The sequence below is a fragment of the Chinchilla lanigera genome, unplaced genomic scaffold (assembly GCF_000276665.1).
Source record: "Chinchilla lanigera isolate Chin_1 unplaced genomic scaffold, ChiLan1.0 scaffold00005, whole genome shotgun sequence".
Lineage (NCBI taxonomy): Eukaryota > Metazoa > Chordata > Mammalia > Rodentia > Chinchillidae > Chinchilla > Chinchilla lanigera.
Window position 1 is genome coordinate 8,781,084 of NW_004955406.1, and position 18,897 is coordinate 8,799,980.

The 18,897-nt window shown below is 40.5% G+C and overlaps 1 protein-coding gene across 1 annotated transcript in view; it reads right to left on the reverse strand.

Moving 5' to 3' along the window:
* The window catches only part of Smyd3 (SET and MYND domain containing 3), a 649,248-nt gene that overhangs the window by 12,719 nt on the left and 617,632 nt on the right, over nt 1-18,897 (reverse strand). The window contains exon 11 of the mRNA XM_005374789.2: nt 7,630-7,738. Within this exon, the coding sequence (XP_005374846.2) occupies nt 7,630-7,738 (109 nt within the window). The remainder of the gene's footprint in view (nt 1-7,629; nt 7,739-18,897) is intronic.

Below are 18,897 nucleotides of genomic sequence, written 5' to 3' on the forward strand. Positions count from 1 at the left end.
GTGATCTGTTTCTTTTCTGTAACAACTTTTCATATTCTGTTCTTGTGCTAAATTTCTGGAATCTTGATTATTATGTGTCTGGGTGTAGATTTATTTTGGTTATGGGTATTTGGAGTTCTATATGCCTCACTGAACTGCATGTCAGTTTCTTCTCCCACGCTTAGGAAATTTTATGCTATTACTTCTGAAAATAGCCTTTTTATGTCATTTGTGTTGACTCCTGCTTTTTTGTTGACACCTACCCATCTTATATTATTTTTCTTTGCATCATCTTGCAGCTGTTGAATTGTTATTTTCTGGTTCCTATTATTTTTAAGAGCTTTCCTTTTATGATTGCTAGCTGTAATGCTGTCTTCAAGGTCTGAAAGCCTATCTTCTCTTTCATTTCAGTGGTTTTGCCAACTCTCAATGGAATTTTTAATTTACTGGATAGCTCTCTGAATCTGTTTCATGCATTCAAATTCTTTCCTATATTGTTCATTCAGGGTTTCCATAATTTTTCTAAGCTCCTCTAATTTTTTAAATCTATGTCTTCTTTAGGTATGCTGAGCAAGTCTTTCATTACGGTTGTCATTTCTTATTTTACCTGATAAATTATTCCTGATTAGATTTCTTCTATTTCTTTGGATGGAGCTGTTTATTTACTTGAGTTGCTATCATTTCAGAAATCTCAGGTGTGTGACTTCCAATTTCTTCTATGTAATGTCTACTGGACTTGTTCTGGGTGGGCTGGAGGTCTGAGATTGCATTTTGCTCCTTCATTTTGACATTTTCTATTTCAAAAACATTTTCTATTTTGTTTTCTGTGGTGATCCTTGGGAGTTTTGGAAGTAGGTAGCTATATCACTAATATCAAGGCCTCTCCAGGAATAGTCTGTATTTCAGGGATATTTTCTGTGAGTAGAAGATTCTTGGTTTGTGTCTGTCCCAGGATCTTACCTTCTCAATTAATTGAGAGTGAGATGTTTGTTTCTGTTTAGGTCAGTCCCCAGTCTTTTGGTGTAGGTTGTGTTGAGGTTATTACCCCAGAGCATTCCAACATTGTTACACAAGGGAGAATAACTGATTACAACAGATATGACACTCTAGCTACTATACTACAATTAGCAATAAGCACAATTTAGAAAATGACCAACTGTGGTAACTATTGATTTTGTACTTTAGATCACAGGAGCAAAGTCTATAGTTATATAATGGAACCAACTGTAAATCAGGAGTTTGTATGCAAATTGCTTCCCCTTGTTAGAGTGGATTTATCCTGGGTTCCTCCAGACAAGATGGCTGCCATGTCTCAGGTGCTTCCTGCACTGGCTGCCTGACCTGCAGTGTAGGAGTATGGGCCAGGCACCAGGGTTCCTACAGACTGAGGATCCTTGGATGGCACAGGGGCAGTGGGTGGGGTTTCTCTCCTCCTGTATGACTCACTGAGATTCCTGAGGCTCTCTGTCACTCCTGCAGTGACAGAGAGGGTAGGGGGGCGGGGTGGGGTTTCTCCCCTTCCAAACAGGTCACTGAAGCTCCCAAGGCTCACTGAGATTCACTGTCACTCCCTCTTTTGTATTTTTGTACAGTATTTTTTTTTCATCCCACTTTGTTTCTCTTCTCTTTCTGGCACTTCAGTGTTAGCTCTTTTGTTATTGGTCTATAAGTCCCTGAGGTTTTTTGTTCAATTCTACTTTTTTTCAGTTTTTTCCCCATTTTCCAGATTGGATAATTTCTATTGTTCTACCTTCATGTTTACCAATTTGTTCCTCTATTATGTCCAGTCTGTTGTTGAATTAAACTATTTATTTTGATTACTCCTTCCTTCCTTCTTTTTTTGGTAGTGCTGGGCATCAAACCTAGATCTTGTACATGATAGGCAAGTCCTCTACCACCAAGCTATATCTTCAGACTTACTTACCAGTTCTTAAATTTCTATTTGCTTCTTATTTATATGTTCTGTAACTTCTTCTGGTTCCTTAATGATATTTTATATCTTTTCATGTGTTTGGAGGATGTCTGTAATTGTTATTTGAAGTGTTTTCATGATGGCTGCTTTATAATTCTTGCCTGATAATTCTAACATCTTGGTTATCTTGCAATTGGCCTCTATTCATTCCATTTTTTCCATTAAGATTAAAATATTCCTGATTGTTATGGGTTATACCTAGATGTCCCCACAGAGCCTCCTGAGCTCACATGTAGGGTTTTTGGGAGGTCGCTGTATCATGTGATGTGATACTGATTTAGGGTGTGTGGTTTGGGGATTAAGGATGTGTGGTATAGGATTAGCTCACTAACTAGTTTATCATAGTTTTGGGTGTGGATAATAGGAAGTCCCACCCTGGATGTGGGTGACACCACCCAAAAGGCTTGTAGCCTAGATGGGATAAAAGGGAAAGGGCTGTTTTCTGTTCACTGCTTCCTGCCTGCCACTTCAGGGACTGTTCCTCCCCCATCATGCCCCTCTGCCGTGCTGCCTTGCCTTGGAACCAGATGACTATGGACTGAAACCTCTATAAAGTGTGAGATGAAATAAACCTTTCCTTCTTTAACTTTGGGTGTCAGATATTTTGTCTCAGCAATGAGAAAAGTTATTGAGATATTTGGTTCCTGGTATGTGAATGATTTTCAACTGAAACACGAACATTTTTAGCATTCTGTTATGAAATTCTGCGTTTCATCTAACCCTGCATTTTAGCTCACTTTCTCTGGTATCATCCCAGTAGAATGGGGTTATAACACTTTGTTAGTGTCATGTCAAGGTATAAGCCCAGGTTCCTCAGTTGGTTCCTTGTTACTATTGGGCTATATGTTACAATAGGGGAATTTCTGCTTATTTCTAATCACCATTTTTACATATTACCTATAATTTTATTCATCCTCCTCTTCTTCTCTTTCTCCTTCTCCACTCCATCCTTCTTTTTCTCTTCCCTTCTCCCTCTTTTATTAAATAAAAACTCCTAAAACTAATATTTTTTATTTGATGGTCAGTAGCCATTCCCAAATATCAGAGCCAGGGATTTCTAAATCATTCTTTGAAGGTATCAGTGACTATCAGAGTCCATCATCTATCCAGACCCTCTCACTCTCCCTCTCTCCCTTCTACCTACCATACATTAAAGTGTGGTTTATATATTGAAAGGAGGGAGGCCCTCTTCTCTACAATATGCAAAATATTCTGTGTATGTATATGTTTTCTGGTAAGTCAGGAGTTCTTCTCATGACCTCTCTTTCATGACCAAAGCAATTAAGAATCACTGCAATAAAGTAAGAAATGGGGAAAACAGAACTACATGCTTTAATTAGACATTGTACAGTGCTGGAAATCATGGTGCAGGCTGGAGTAGAGAGAGACCAGTGTGGAGTGGCTGATAACTGTGGAAAGGAGCAACTTCTGGGACCCATAGCCTACATGCTCTGTTCAGGAAAAGCTATACAGATTCTCAGAATGAAATAAGAAGGGAAAAAATAAAAACCAAAAACCAAAGTGTACTGCAAGAGGTTGAATCTAGATTTTAAAACAAAAAGTTATTGAGAGGGAAAAGAAAAAAAAGGCTTTTATAACCTGACCTCTGGTAATAAAGCACCCCTAACAAAGCAGCATTGCTGGGGCAGAGGTGAGGGAGCCTGCAGCATGCTGAGCTCAGGCAGAAGTAGAAGCTCATCGACAAGACAGCCTGGATGGGGTTGGGTGTCCATGAGATTCAAGAAGTCAAATTAGTGACACACAAAAGCCTTCCAAGAAATATATGGAAAGAAATGAAAGTAGATTAGAGAGATGAGAAAGCAGGAAGGAAGCACTGTGAAGGGACCCTGGGACCGTCCTGTGGCAGCAATAACAAGAATTTCAGCTGAGCCTAGCGGAGATGAAAACCTAAACCATATCAGAGCTGGCTAAATGGATTCCTTTCCTGGAGGAGGCTGGGTTCTAATTGAATCTGTAACACATTTCTGTTTCTGAAGCTTCTCTGATTTCTGTTCCACACTCAGGCTTTGAAAACCTTATTCAAGCCATTTTATGTCATTATTTCCGGGGTTTTTAAGGCAAGAAATAATACCCAGGGGTGCTCATCTAAAGAGCACCACAATTTCAAAAGGCAAACAATATCACTTCTCTTTCCCCGCTCCAGGCTGCCTGAGTCTCAAGGAAGCTCAAGAAAGAGAGTTTCTGCAGAAACTGACCTGCATGCTACACTCCTGGGTCATATGAGCTCTCCTATTGATGTACATGTTCGGGCCACGCCTCTACTAGCAAATGCTCAGCCAAGGTCACAACAAGATCTGGTCCATTAGCCATACACAGCTCAGACAAGAGGGCTGGGTGGGGCTTTTAATGTTCTCTATTCATGTAGAAACCCACCCATTCAAGTACATGCTCAGCAGAACTTGTTGTGTTTGGGGCATGTGTGCCCGTGTTTGGTAGCACCAGGAGATACAAAAGGTACATCAGTCAAGGTCTTTTAAGGCATTCTCACTCACCTTACAGAAACAACAGAGCCCTGTGAAATGCTGGGGAGCAATTATATGTTCAACAGGAGAACTACCACACATCCCTCAGTTATAAACAGGAGTACTAAAGACACCAGCTAGTGGGAGAGTAGTCGGCATGAGAGTTCCCTTCCCAAGAACAGCCCTCAAGCACCCAAATGCTTGAGATTGGCAAGCCCATGCTCACACTCCCTCATTTATTTTTCAGAACAACTCTATAGGATAGGTATTAACCTCATTTAAAAAATATAATTATTTTCAGAGAGATTAACTATCTTGCGTCAGGTCACAGACCTAGTAGGTGGTAAGACTGGAACCCGATCTTTTGATTCTAAGCACTCCTCCGACAGTACCACACGGCCAGTGGTGCACATCTGTTCCTTAGCTGATAATCGGAACATGACCAGAGACTCGGGACTTGTCCAGAGTAAGCAGGAAGTTTTTGGGAGGCTAAGATTTCAACACAGCCTTTAGGACAGATGATCCTACACTTCTCCTAGCATGTTTTTTATCTGGCAGCTATCACTGTCTAGTCTTGGGCTTATCTTTGGTACCACGAGCAGGAAATACTAAGGTGATTACTATAAAGGGAACTTCAAAACCTCACCAGATGGGTATAAAGACAGGAGAGAACAGGCCTGGGCATGAGGGGTATAAAGGACAATCAGAGGGACATAAGAAGGACGATGATGGCCCATAGCATCAGCCCGGGCCATGCTATCTGTAAACCCATGCTGAGATATCTCTGTTTGGGTTTGTTCAGGCTTGTCTACAGCTGAGGGTTTCTTCCTTGTTTGTTCTTTTTCTCTCTCTTGTCCTGTCCTCACTCCTTCCCTCCCTTCTGCTCCCAGCTCCTTTCCCTATTTCCGGTGCTGGAGACGGAACCCAGAGCCTCACACGTCCTAGGCAAGAGCTGTAGTGCTGAGGGTATGAGACATCTCCTCCAGGAGTTCTCCCTGCAATGGCAAGCACTCAGCCTCGCATGAAAAACAGAAGAGATCCAAATATTCTCTGGCTTCTCTCCCCCATTGTCTTCTGAGTTGGCACCAAGGATTCAGATTTGAAGGGATTTCTATATACTGAGTATTATTAGAAAGCCTCAGGATTTAACCAGACCGGTCTGGAGAGACAGAATGAAGCCTTGGATTCTAGCCTGGATTTAATGACTTGCTCGCATGTCTGTCTCCTCCATTAAATTGTAAGGACAATACTGGGCTTTATTCAGAGTAACAGAAGCATTTAATCAACACATGTTGAATTAAACTAAATAAACTAGACCTGGCTCTGCCTCAGTGTGACTTTGGACAAGCTCTTGCATGTCTCCAAGACTTAGAGACTTCATTTTTCAAACAGGGATGAAAATGCCTCCCCACTGACCTCACACAGCTGCCTTCTGTCATGAGGACCAAGTAAGGTCAGGTATGCAGGAGCAGCATTACCAGTTTCCAGTCCACATGAACATAAAGGATTAATCTGGTCATTTATGGAACATCTAGTTGCAAGGTGAGCCTGGGTTGGGAGCACCATGTACTTGGGGAAGTTCCTCTACATTCTTTTCCTGCCAACTTTTTCACACAGAAGACCTTTAGTAAGAATTTTATGTCTAGCTAATTTGCCTGGTTAACAATTACTAACAAGACCAGAAAAGGAAAGTTCTCACAGAGCTGCAAGTTGCTAGGTGTACTTCTATCAGTTTGAAAAAAGACGTTGAGCAAAGTACAAAGAACAGGATCTGTGTACCTTCAGGAAAGGCTAGTTTCTTCCTGATGTCTATGGGCTGATTTCAGTTAGAGGTGAAGAACAGACAACACGATCAGCCTTCAATAAAAATTAGCCTTAGGGAATCTTATTTTGAAGACTCCTTTAGGCATCATCATTTTTCTCATCTAAAAATGCCCTTGTTATGGGTTCAGGCAGCCCCTGGACACTCCCAGAGCAACCCGGATGCAGGGCTCTGATCCTTCTCCAAAGGCTCTTTTGAAGACAGGGGTACAGTGCCCACTGCATTGAAATGTCAAGCGTTCCCCATAAAAACCCACATGCCAGTTTTCCCTGGCTTGCCCCACCTGTACCTGGGCCGGATGGGCCTGTGAACTCTGTTGTTGGAAGGCCAGAGGTGGACAGGGATGAAAATATACTTAGCAGGGGTAAGAAAGCCAAGGAAGCAGAAAGCCCTCAGCCCTCTGGGGCACAGGAGGTTTCCAAAACGGGGGAAAACAAGTCTTACTCTTTAACAAGGTTTTCTACCACTGACCCACTTCTCCCATTCAGTTTCTTGGCACTTACTGCTAAGATTGCATTTGACCTCCCTCCCTCCCTCTTCCCAATAGTGAGTATTTCTTTAGTTCCAGGTAGCTTGTATGGCACTGATGCAGTTACAAAAACAACTGCAAAGGCCTCAAAGGTCCCTGGGGGCTGGAGGGTAAGTGGTCAAGTATGGCTACTATAATATGCTAAGCATTATACTGGCAGAGGGAGCAGAGAGTGGCAGGAATAAAAAAGAACATGATATTGAAGTAGGGCTTTAAAGGATCAGTAGAGCACTGCCAGGCCCAGAGTGTGGTGGGGAGGGAATTTAAGGCAGAGAAACTACTGCTGTAAAGACCTAGGGATTGGTAAGGCTGAGTGGGCAGTGGTGGGCAGCACAGTGCGCTCTGGGTGTGGAGAAGGCGGGAGAGATGCGGAGGCTGCAGACAGTGGCCTCCGGTCTCGCCTGCCATGGAAGGAGCTGGACTGTGTTGGGTGGGCGCAGAGAAGGGAGACTTGTTCACTCTGGAGCAGGGTACACGTGCCCTTGCGTTCTGAGGCTGGTTTGCAGCAGTTTATGAGAATGATTTCAAATTACCGTGATATTTGGGAGCTTGTTGATTTTACAATGGTAATTTAAAATCAGTCACACTGGGCACATTTATATGACAGAAATGGCAAACGTCACAAAGCAGGTTTTTTTAGATCTGGTTGTAAAACATTTGCCTGCACACCCCAGAAGTATATTTATTCACGTGTGTGTGTGTGTGTGTGCGCTTGTGTGTGTGTGCGCATACATATTACACATTGCTGAAAACAGAGTTGCTAAAAACAGTCACCAGGAAGAGGCCCAGCTCCAGCCAGCAAAAGGTCTGTCAGGCAAAAGCCCCCGAGCTCTTGCACACTCACCAGTCGCAGATTCTTCATTGCTTGGGGAAACATGCCTTGGTGTAGCTGCAGTTTGCCAACTTTCATTACTTGCACACCTCTGACGGGATGGCTTCCTGGGAAAAAAATCCTGGAAGAATCCAAAAGGCAAACAGCGTCAGCAGCTCTCACCTTTGCAGCTAGCATTGCATCAGGAGACTATGAAAGTGGCAGCAAACACTGGCTGTGAATGTTAATGAGCTACTGAAAGGAAATTAGCTTTGCAATGCAGGAGAATGAAATACTCAGGGGAATTAGCACATTGCCAGTCTTTAGCCCCCCAGAATCCTTCTGCATTAGGAAAAAAATAATAACAGGACCGCAAAGCCTCCCTAACACACACCAGAGAGCAGAAATGCAAGCTTGCACCTCTGCCTTTGTATTTGGGGGAACAGTACATTACATTTAGGGTACTAATCCTAGTTCCACCCGCTTCTGTGTAGCTTGAGCACTAGCAAAGCCTGGAAGAGAAGACTGCCTCTCAGTACATATTTGTAGAATATTTGAAACAAAAGTTTTCATGATGACCCAAGTAGATACTACAACACCTCACCCTTTAACTGTAAAGCCCTTTATGGAATGATAGCTACAGAGTTCACCACGGTCCACCTTTCTGTTAGTTTCAGTGTATTTATTTTATAATCTTGTTGGACTGGAGTGCTCTTGATGAGGGCCCCCTCTGAGTTCTCTATGACATCCTGCATACAGGAGGAATTCAATACACACTTACCTCTTTGACATATAGTGTAACAGAATAAGGTGTTGTATTGAACCAAAGAATGAGAACTTAGGGCTATGTTTTAGCCCCCATGAAGAGCTACCTTAATTCAATTCAACTCAACAAAAATTTACTATGTTGGGGTCACTGGTTTGGCCTCTTCTACCATCCCCACACTCTCAGGGGATCAGAGCTCCTGCCATACATGGAGGGCTGTATCTGGGGCTGGAAGACATATCACACTGCATAGAATCAAGCTTTTCTCTCGAGGCTCAATAATCCCATCAGACATAAGACAAACATTCATTGAGAGTTAAAACAGTAAGACAGAACATGATTTGGTGCCCGAATCAGGCAAATCTTAGTATGTGTTAGGTGTTCAGGTCAAGTTTGAATTGAACTGAGAAGCTGATGTAAGAGTTCATTAAAAGAGGGGTGACTGATGGTTGGCTAGACTAAGGAAGGTTTTCTGGAAGAAGAAAACAGGATTCAGAAAGGCTTGGCTGGGTGGGTGGGAAGAAGCAAGGCATACACTTCTCTGGAGAGAATAGGGGCCTGCTGGTCCGTATCGATAAGATGATCCTAGCAGCCATCACTTATACAGGGCCTGCACTGTGATAGGTACTGCTTTTCATTTCTGAGCCCTTGTAGACCACTTTTCAATAGCAATAACTGTGCCTTAGGTAAACCTCATTGGCTATGATACTGCACAAAGCTCAGGGACCACTTGTAAGTCCTCCTGGCTAACAGGTGAGGTAGGCTGGCCAGGACAAGCAGGTATGTTCTCTGACAAGTGTGTGCCTATCTGCACACCATTCCTTCTCCTAAAGCCTCGACTCCTCCCTCCCCCCTGAAATGTGATACAGAAACTTTTTCATTCATGCTCTTAATCAACTGGAAAAGCAGTACCTGGGAGAAGAGTATGAAATCAATAGAAGGCTGGCCATGCCTCTTTCTAAAGAACTGAGAAGGGGGAGCGGGAATAAACAAAGGAGACAGCTGGGTCCTATAGTTCTCGTCATCTCTTGAGTATGCTAAGAGGCCAGTTATTTCAACTCTCACCTCTTCCAGAATGAACACCATTATCTACTTGTATGGAAAAGATTTTAAGATCTCAAGACAAAAGATTTAAGTGCAGGACGCCATTATCGGAAGGTAATTTCCCTGGACACTTTCCTTGAAAAGCACACCTGGATCTGGGATGTTTTTTATTGCTATGAATGTGGGATAATTAAATTTAAAGGCCAAAAAGTAATTTTATACCAATAATCTCTCCACTAAGTAGGTGTCTGTCAAGTCAGTTAGCTAAAGGAAAGAAAACCATTGGTCTTATGCTGATAGAGAAAGTGGTGTGTAATTACGCCGTGACAGGTACCTGTCTCGGTCACCGAAAGATATTAAAAAAAATGAAGCAGAGTTTTACAAGGACAGGATAAGGAAGAAGTGTGTGCATGAGGTGAGGCCCCACACATTCCTACACACACATTCCCACTCTGGCATGGTGCTGGCTGCAGCCTGCTTGGTTCTGGAGGCCTTTAGTTGACATGTGGAGTTAAGAGTCATGATCATTTGCTGGACTAGCACCCCAACGAATGCTGGTGAAGCTACCCACCAAAGACACAGGCTTCAGCACCTTTACCACGTGTGACAGTGATAAGGATGGAGTCTGTAACCACAGAACTGTCAAAAATCAAGGCTAGGCTGTCAATCTGAACAAAAGATCAGGTGTGCCTGTGGCCTAAAATAGGAATCCTGGGGAGAAAAAAGGGGAAGGTGCACTACACCATGCTAGGTCCTGAGCCTGGTGCTGTGAGGACTCTGGAGAAGTCCCAGGTAAGCTGCTGCCCCTGGTGAACACAGTTAAATTGCAGAAATGAGGCAAATGAAACCATGACACAGAGAAGACTGAGATCCATCAGAGCATGGCACAGACTTTGGGTTCTTGGGAAGCAGCAGGGACCACAGTGATTGGGGGAACAACAGGCTTGAGCTGGTTTGAGCCAGAGTAGGTGATGAGATCTCAGAGTAGGTGATGAGATCTCAGAGTAGGTGATGAGATCTCAGAGTAGGTGATGAGATCTCAGGCCAAGGATGCAGGGCATTGGTAGGGACGGGGTTGGGCTGTTCTGGTTATGGTACAGAAAGCTCACTGGTCCGACCAGGGAAACAACGTAGACAGGGACACCTAGCTGTGCAGAGCATGCATGCAGTTAGGAGGCATGACCTTGCTGTGCTAGGCAGTGAGGCGCTGCTCAAAGGACTGAGAATATTTCATCAGAACAGGAAACAAAGGAATTTGATAAAAGGTTATAGAACTGATTCAACAGGAACTGGGGACTTAGTGGGGTACAGTGGAGTCAGAAATGGCTACAAGATTCAGAAAAATAACCATCTTCACAAAAACAATACAAGGACATGATATAGTAACTATATCATTTGACAAAGCATTCCACTTGTTTGGGTATTATAAATTTTCTTTTCATAGACATGATACTAGCATTCGCATGCCCCAGAATGCTGGCCTTGGATGGGAAAAATTGCCTTTGGTGCTTCCCAGTGAGTAAATGCACAGGAGGGAATGAGTTTAAACAAGCAGAGAAGAGAAGGAAGAGTACACACTCGCTTTAACTCCCATCCACAAGCTCCAAGGTCTTGCTGTCATATTCTATAAGGAGAATGAGAGTCAGAAAACTGGAATGTCTCAAGTTGAAAGGACAGACAAAAAAAAGGTCTTGTTAAGGTTTTTCCATATGATGCAATTATCAGTCACTGCTTTATCAGAGGTAGCAGCTTTGGCATTTATTTACATGGCAGGATAAAGCATTTATTGTTCAGGACTATTTTTAAAAATCTGAAGCAAAACACATCATTGAATTTAAAAAGAGAGCTCACCTGTTTGTAGCTAGTAAATATTTATTGGTGACAGACCTAGAAAAACCGTAATTTTGCAACTCCTGAAGAAATAACTGATCCAGGGAAAAGGTATCACTAGATGAAGCCCTTAGATTAAAGAATGGTAGAGATTTTTGTAGTGGAAGGATTAGGTTGTTCTAATCTTAGCATCACTAAAGTGAGATAATCAGACATTAAGTGCCATCCTGTATGATACAATCAAAATTATTTTGCTTTAGCTAAAAAGCAACCCTGCCAAAGCAAAGCAAAGCAAAGCAAAGCAAAGCAAAGCAAAGCAAACCCAACCCAACCCAACCCAACCCAATAAACCAAAAAGTTAAATTCCATTTTACAGGACAAGGAAGTGATAAGAGGAACAAGTAACTCCGGGATATGGGAATTCTATAGGACACTGGCTTAGGATCTTCTGTAGGCATGAAAAGAAAAGATGGGGAACAGTCTAAATTTAAAGAGATGGGAGAGCTGTGATAACCATTTGTAATACAGAGACCATGTGCACCCTAACTCAAACAAGCAACTATGAAAAAGACCTGTCTGAGAAAAGGAAATATGAACATGAAAAGGCACCACGAGTATAAGAAAATGTCCACATTTTCCAGATATAGACCAAAGCACATTACATGATATAAAGTCTGAGATAAATTTAAATATCTCCAGCAGAGTTTCTGCTTCCAGCAATGGTGTATCAACATACTTCAGACAAACTCTTGCTAAGAACAAGAAAAGACAGACTAAATATTTTTAAAAACCTGATAGAGGGTGCCATAGAGCCACTGAGGCAGCAGAGTCTTAAAGAGTCACAATCATGGAAGCTCAGGAAGCAGAGTGTGACATTCACTGCAACTTTCTTTTTGATAAATGGAAAGGAGAGACAGGCCAACCAGAGGCAGAGCTATGCCTGTGGCAGCATCATAGAAAAGGAGACGTGGAAATTGAAGTTTACGGCTCAGCGAGGATGAGAAGGAGCTTTGGGAAACATGTCCAGCTTTTATTTGTGACCTCCAAATTTTCATTTGTGACTACAATCTAGGAATAGTCTGGTAACCAGAAACAGAGTAGCCATTACCAAGAAGTAATCAATTTCAAACCTTGATAGAATTCAGGTGATAGGTTTCCACTCTGACTGCCAGAAACAAAAATAAATCTCTCTAAAGGAGATGACGTAATCCTGAACCTCAAATATCTTTAGTTATGTATTTTATTAACATTTCTTAAAACTTTAAGGTAAATTTTTTTCTATACCCTGTTCTACATCCAGTAAAATCATTACTAGGCATGCAAGAAGACAAAAACTGGAAACCAGGACAAAATCCACATGAAACAGATCTATGGCTACTGAAATACTAAGGTTCTTGCACACTGACTTTAAAATAACTATAATAAATATGTTTGAGGGGTTAGGAGAAACCAGAAATTAGATTTAAAAACAATGGAAATTCTAGAATTGAAAAAGTAGAAAACTGAAATTAATAACTCAGTAGTTTAACATCAGATTAGAGCTATGAGTTAGTGAACTAGAAAGTAGTTTAAATGAATATATACATCCCACAACATGGAGGAACAATGGAATGGAAAACAAACAAACATGGAAGTGCCATACATGTTAACTGGAGTCTCATGAGAGAGAAGGAGGAGAATTGGGCAGAAGCAATATATAAGAAGTCATATGGATGACAATTGTCAATGCTAGTAAAAGACAGCAAGTCACAGATTCAGAAACAGCACTGCAAAAGGATAATTCAAGGAAAGAAAAGATGGGAAAAATGTGGATGATTACAGAAGCTGGATGACAGATGCATCTCGAAGATTCATTATATTATTCCACTTTCGTATGTTATAAAATTTTTCATAAAGAAAAAATAGGGCATTGGATTTTTCATTTCCACCTGTAGTAGTGACAGGTCCTTGTCCTCCTAGAGGCCCTGCATTCTGTATGCACGTCACTGGCAGTAGGCTGATGACAGCCTTGGGTGAAGTGTTCTGATTGGGAGTTAAGTGGTCAGGGCCTTTTGAGTGTCCTAATGAAGTATTACATGTAAGTTTATAGAAGAACAAACTTTAAAAAACCCAGTTATAACCCTTTCATAAATGTCTATGTATTTTATAATTATATGACTTAACTTGGTGATAGAAATAGTTATTAAAAGTCTATTACAGAAAAGGAAGAAAGAGGAAAAAGACTAATAAACAACTGCCTCAAGTTTCAGAATGTTTGAATTTTACTAAATTCTCAGTCTTCTATAGAAACAAAATGATATACATTTTGAGTGAGCAGTATACGATGGCTTTCAGTACTACTGGATGAACATGAGGGAAACACTGACTTGATGGCTAGAATAACCACAGAAGTGCAGGGGCTTGCACTCATTAAGAGGCTTTGCTCCAGGTCTTAAACCAAATGCAGGAATTCAGTGTCAAATACCATGGGTAACTGAGACAAAGAAGCATGAAAAGCAGATAGAATCATCTGTTGCTCCCTAGGCTCTGTTTAATTTGAGGCAGCTGTAGTATGGAAGCTATTTATGCCTTTGTGGTAGGGCAGCTCTGTTTGTAATAGAATACATTTCTGTTAGTGTTTTTTTAAAAAATATCCTAATAGGATACAAAAACAAAGAAAGCAAATGCAGGCCATACTGTCCAAGAAACCATCTCAGAAGGACTTGCTCTTCTGAGGACCAAGACCTTAATTAACCCACAAAGTTAGTCTGCTATTTCCCGGGTGGGTGATGAGTCACAGCTTCTCCATCACCTCTATTCCTAGGCTCTGATGGTAACAGAGAGATCAGGGCAATAAATTCTCACTTGTTTCTGTAAAGAGAAGATATGGGTTCTAGCCCAGATTGCACTCTCAATTCCTGCTTCTCTCACAGTGTGCTACTGGCTTCACATCACTGAGAAAGGTGGCTCTGCACACATCCCTTGCACCTGAGCATAAGAAAAATTGTCCAGGGCCACACATTATAACTGCACTTGACAGTATTACAGTGAAAATTCCCTAGTGTTTCTTTTACCCTACCAAACGAGTAAGCAGGATCATTTCAATCCATAAGAAGCACATTTCACTTATCTTAAAAATTTCCACAAAGTAGGCCCTTCATTCAAGAGGTAGGTTTTGTTCTCACAAGTTTCCCAATTAAGAGTTAGTGTGTATCACTTCTCAGATAAAGAAATACAAATGGCAAATAAATACATGAGAAAATGTTCAACATCATTAGTCATTTGAGAAATGCAAATTAAAACAACACTGAGATTCCATCTCACCCCAGAAAGAGTGGCTAGCATTAAGAAATCAACCAATAACAAATGCTGACAAGGCTGTGGAGAAATAAGAACTCCTCTCCACTGCTGGTGGGAATGCAGACTGGTGAAACCACACTGGAAATCAGTTTGGAGATTCCTCAGCCAACTAGGACTAGAGGTCCCATTCAACTCAGCTATTCCCCTTCTGGGCATTTTCCCAGATCTAAAAACATCATGTCACAGTGATACATGTGCACTCATGTTCATAGCAGTGCAATTTGTCATTGCTAAATTGTGGAAGCAACCCAAATGTCCATCCACTGAGGAATGGATAAAAACATTGTGGTACTTTTATATAATGGAATATTATTCAGCTATGAAGAAAGATAAACTCGAGGCTTTTATAAGTAAATGGTCACAACTAGAGACCATACTCATAAGTGAAATAAATCAGACCTGCATGTGTAAGCACCATATTGTCTCACTAGTGTAAGACCTGAAAGAGTAAATAAAAACTAGGAGGTATGAAAGACATTGTGAAATGAAAGGAAAATGCTCAAAAGTAAAGGGCAACTGGGGTGTGGGAAAAGAGAAGGGAAGAAGGGAAAATTATGTATGTATGTATATACAAGAGAGCTAACATAGTTGGACTACTGTCTTCTATTGCTTTGCTGAAAGAAACAGTTAATGATTACTTGACTGATCAATATTGCATGTCTCTATTTGTTTCCCTGAGAAACCACTTTGAAGATGTCAATACATAATACAACAAGCATTGTTAATTTCCTACCACTTCATTTGTAACTCTGTATTGTTTGTATTGTTCTTTTGCTATTTTGTAAATGGTTGTTTGTTAATTCCATTCTTTAATTTTTAAAATAAAAAAATGAGTTAGTGTGTATGATACACTGTCAAAAAGAATCACTAGTCAGAGATTAAGTATAAAAAAGCATTTTGTTTATTGTAGATGGCCATGTAACCAAGGCCCAGGAGCACGGACAGTGTGGTGAGAAGTGGTATGGTATAATACAAGAATTAGAATGAAGGAGACCTGAGATTCGGATTCAAAACGCAGTTCTTCCTAGGAGCCGAGTGGCCATTTCACATCGTCGTTAACCAGACGGTTAAAGAAAGGTGATGGGGGAGCACTTGGAAATGGACACAACTATATTTAAACAAAACTTCTAAGTTTCCAGAGCTAGAAAATATGTGACAATTAGTTGCAAGGTACTAAAACTCACCTGACTTTGATTCAAACTTTAAAAAAGGAAAGGAGGTTCAGTGATATCAAAATGGTTATTTTTTTTAATTTCAAGTGATAGAAATTGTAATTTTAATGAGCCAAGGAAAATTTCTTAGCTTACACAATAAAAAAGTCCAAGAGTAGACTTCTGGCACAGCTGATTCTACAATTTTAGTTATATCTTACTCTATTATTCCTTTTCTCTCTATTGGTTTCTCCCATGCATGTTCTCTCCACAACAGAATTTCTAGAAGACTTGTACCTTAATATATAGCCTAAACAAAGCTTTAACCTTTTTCTCTTTTGGTATTATTTTGGCCAAGATTATGAGGATGATGTTCATTTGCCTTGAACAATCTGCTTAGGTCAAATGCCCTCCCTAAACCATTTACAAAGAAAGCAAATGTGGCTGCCATAAAGGAGAAGACTCCAGCTGCAACAGGGTCAGCCAATTCTGAACTCAAACTCTGGGTTTTGATCTTTCTTTTAAAAATGAACTAAAAAACCAGTGCTTATATTTCTAACTTGCAAATTAAGTGTGTTTTACTATTCTCATTTAATGCAGACTTGTATGTAAATGTCCTTGTCCCCGTGTGAAATGTGTCACGACCAGGAGCAGGGAGGCAGTGGGAAGAACTGGACAGAACCTTGTAGGTAGGCAGGCCAGTATCCATTTCATATGAATAATCTCCTTACTATGACAGTATTGTCCTTAGGCTTTTGCCTGTTTCATATCTTATAGCACCATTTTTAGGGTGTGAAACATTTCATGATATTTTGAAGTACCTAAAAAGGCCAGCTACTATAACTAAATTATACAATAACAGTAACTTAGTAAGTTCTTCAAAAAATGCTAATGAAATTCTTGTTACGATATTTGCATTTATCCTCTCCAGTCTACTCATCTTTATATAAGTAATACAAGTTCTGAATGTATGTACCAAAGCCGTAAATATCTGAGAACACAGGTCGGCACATCACTCTCAAATCATTTCTCAAGAAGCAACTTGTGGGCAGAGTTTTAAAAATTTATTTGAACCTATTAGCATAAATTTATGAAAACTGGCTGGCACTCAGTTTGTAGTAATAGAACATGCTTATCCTTTCACAGAACATAATGTTAGATGCTAAATAATTTTAATTATTTTTAAAAACAAAGTATTTTAAAGAGCAATAAAATGCTGGCAAGAGAGGAAGGGATCAGGAACCTGCACCAAGCAAGCAGAAGGGCATAAGTACTGGTATGTGGGTGTGTCTGAGGCCTGGAGGAAAGAAGAGCAAGCCCAGTGTCAACCAGCCCCAGGGGATCTGAACCGAATGCTTCCTTCCTAGCGTCCTACCTGGAATGGCAACTAAGACATGATGGCAGACTACAGAAGGAGATGAATTACAGACAAAAGAGCCACACTGCAGCTAACAGGCGGCTGCACCAGTGGAAGCTGGAAGACAACTAAACAGTATCTCCAATGTGCCAGGGAAAAAGAATTCCTAGTCAAGAATTTTGTATCTGGAAAGACATCTTTCCAGAGAGAGGAGAGACAGCTGAAGGGTTCCAGGTTTCTTTGTAAGGTGATGACTGTGATGGTCCTGTATGCTGCAGTTCAGATGGGAAATGTCCTCCAAAGGCCCTGTGCTCAAAGCTTGGTCCCCAGCTTGGTGTTATTGGGGGTAGGGTGAACCTTCAAGAGGTGAGGCCTAGTGGGAGTTTTTACTCCTGCAAAGTAAAGGAGACTGGGGACCTGGTCTCTTCTTCTCCTTAGCCTCTCAGTCCTGAGGCAAGTAGTTTTATTCTACCATGCACTTGTGTCCCTAACAGAAGCTTAAAAGTAACAGGGTCAAGTGTTCACAGACTGGAACTTCTAAAAGTACAGGCCAAAATAACCTTTTTCTCTTTATAAGTCAATTACCTTGGGTATTTTGTTATAGTAACAAAAAGTTAATTAACAATAATGGTTACACATATCTTTAAATAAGCTGAAATCTGTGGAAGCATACATTTTAGGTAAACTGTATAGGACATGACTATTTTGATAAAACTGTTTTTAAAAAGGATGACGATGAAATAGACACCCTTAGACAAAGAAACACTGAGAATCTGTCATCAATAGATCTTTGTAAAGGAATTTATAAGATTCCTGGTAGAAGGAAAGTGATCCCAGATGTAAGATCTAAGATACAAGAGTGAAGACAAAGAGAATGCTTCATGTGAACAAGTCTATGAATGCTGACAAATAAAAAAATCACTTTCATGGGTTAAAAAGATGGTACAAATTAAAATATATAGAATCATAGCATACATGTCCATAGGGCAGAAAACAGCACTTAAGTGTTTTAAGATCCTTCTATATCCATAAAGAACATAAAGAAGCTACATGCATCTTTTTATAATTTTTTAAACAGTTCATTCATGACTTATGTATTTTTTGCCATTATGACTTTTAATTAAAGTCTTTAAAAGCTGATTAAAAGTTTTGTTTTAATTTCTGTGTATAAAGCCAATGTATAAGAAATAGGTTAATTCGGGGATTTAATGATCTCAAAGATTGAATGTTAAATCAATAATAAGGGAAACATTATGATTTTCAAAGTTATGAATATTTTTTCCTTGTTTGACTGGTTTTTTTTATTTTTTGTCTTTTTGAGACAAGGTCTTGCTATGAAGTTCAGGCTGGCCTGAGCTCACTTTGCAGCCCAGGCTGGTCTTGAACTCGCTACGATCCTCCTGCCTCAGCCTCCCGAGCACTGGGATTACAAGCGTGCACCATCACTCCCGGCCTTCCTTGCTTGATAGTAAAAAATGAAAGTTATAAGAATTAAAAATGAATAAAAAGTTGCACAAGATTTAAACAAAAGATAAAATATATTTTAGTATCAATGGGCTTACCCATTTTCATATGTCTGTATCTACATTGGTTTCTAACAACACTATATATATTTGCTACTTTTGACACATATCTCAATAGTGTTAGTAGCACATTTATTGGAATTAATTGCTAGAGATGCCAAGTACTCAAGAAGCCATAAATCCTAGGCAAATCTTCGGAGGGGTTTCCAGGGCACAGTTGCTGCTAAGTACTGCATTATGGTGCTGTGGAACAGATATTTTCTTTGGTGACTTTCAAAGAAAAATAGAGTG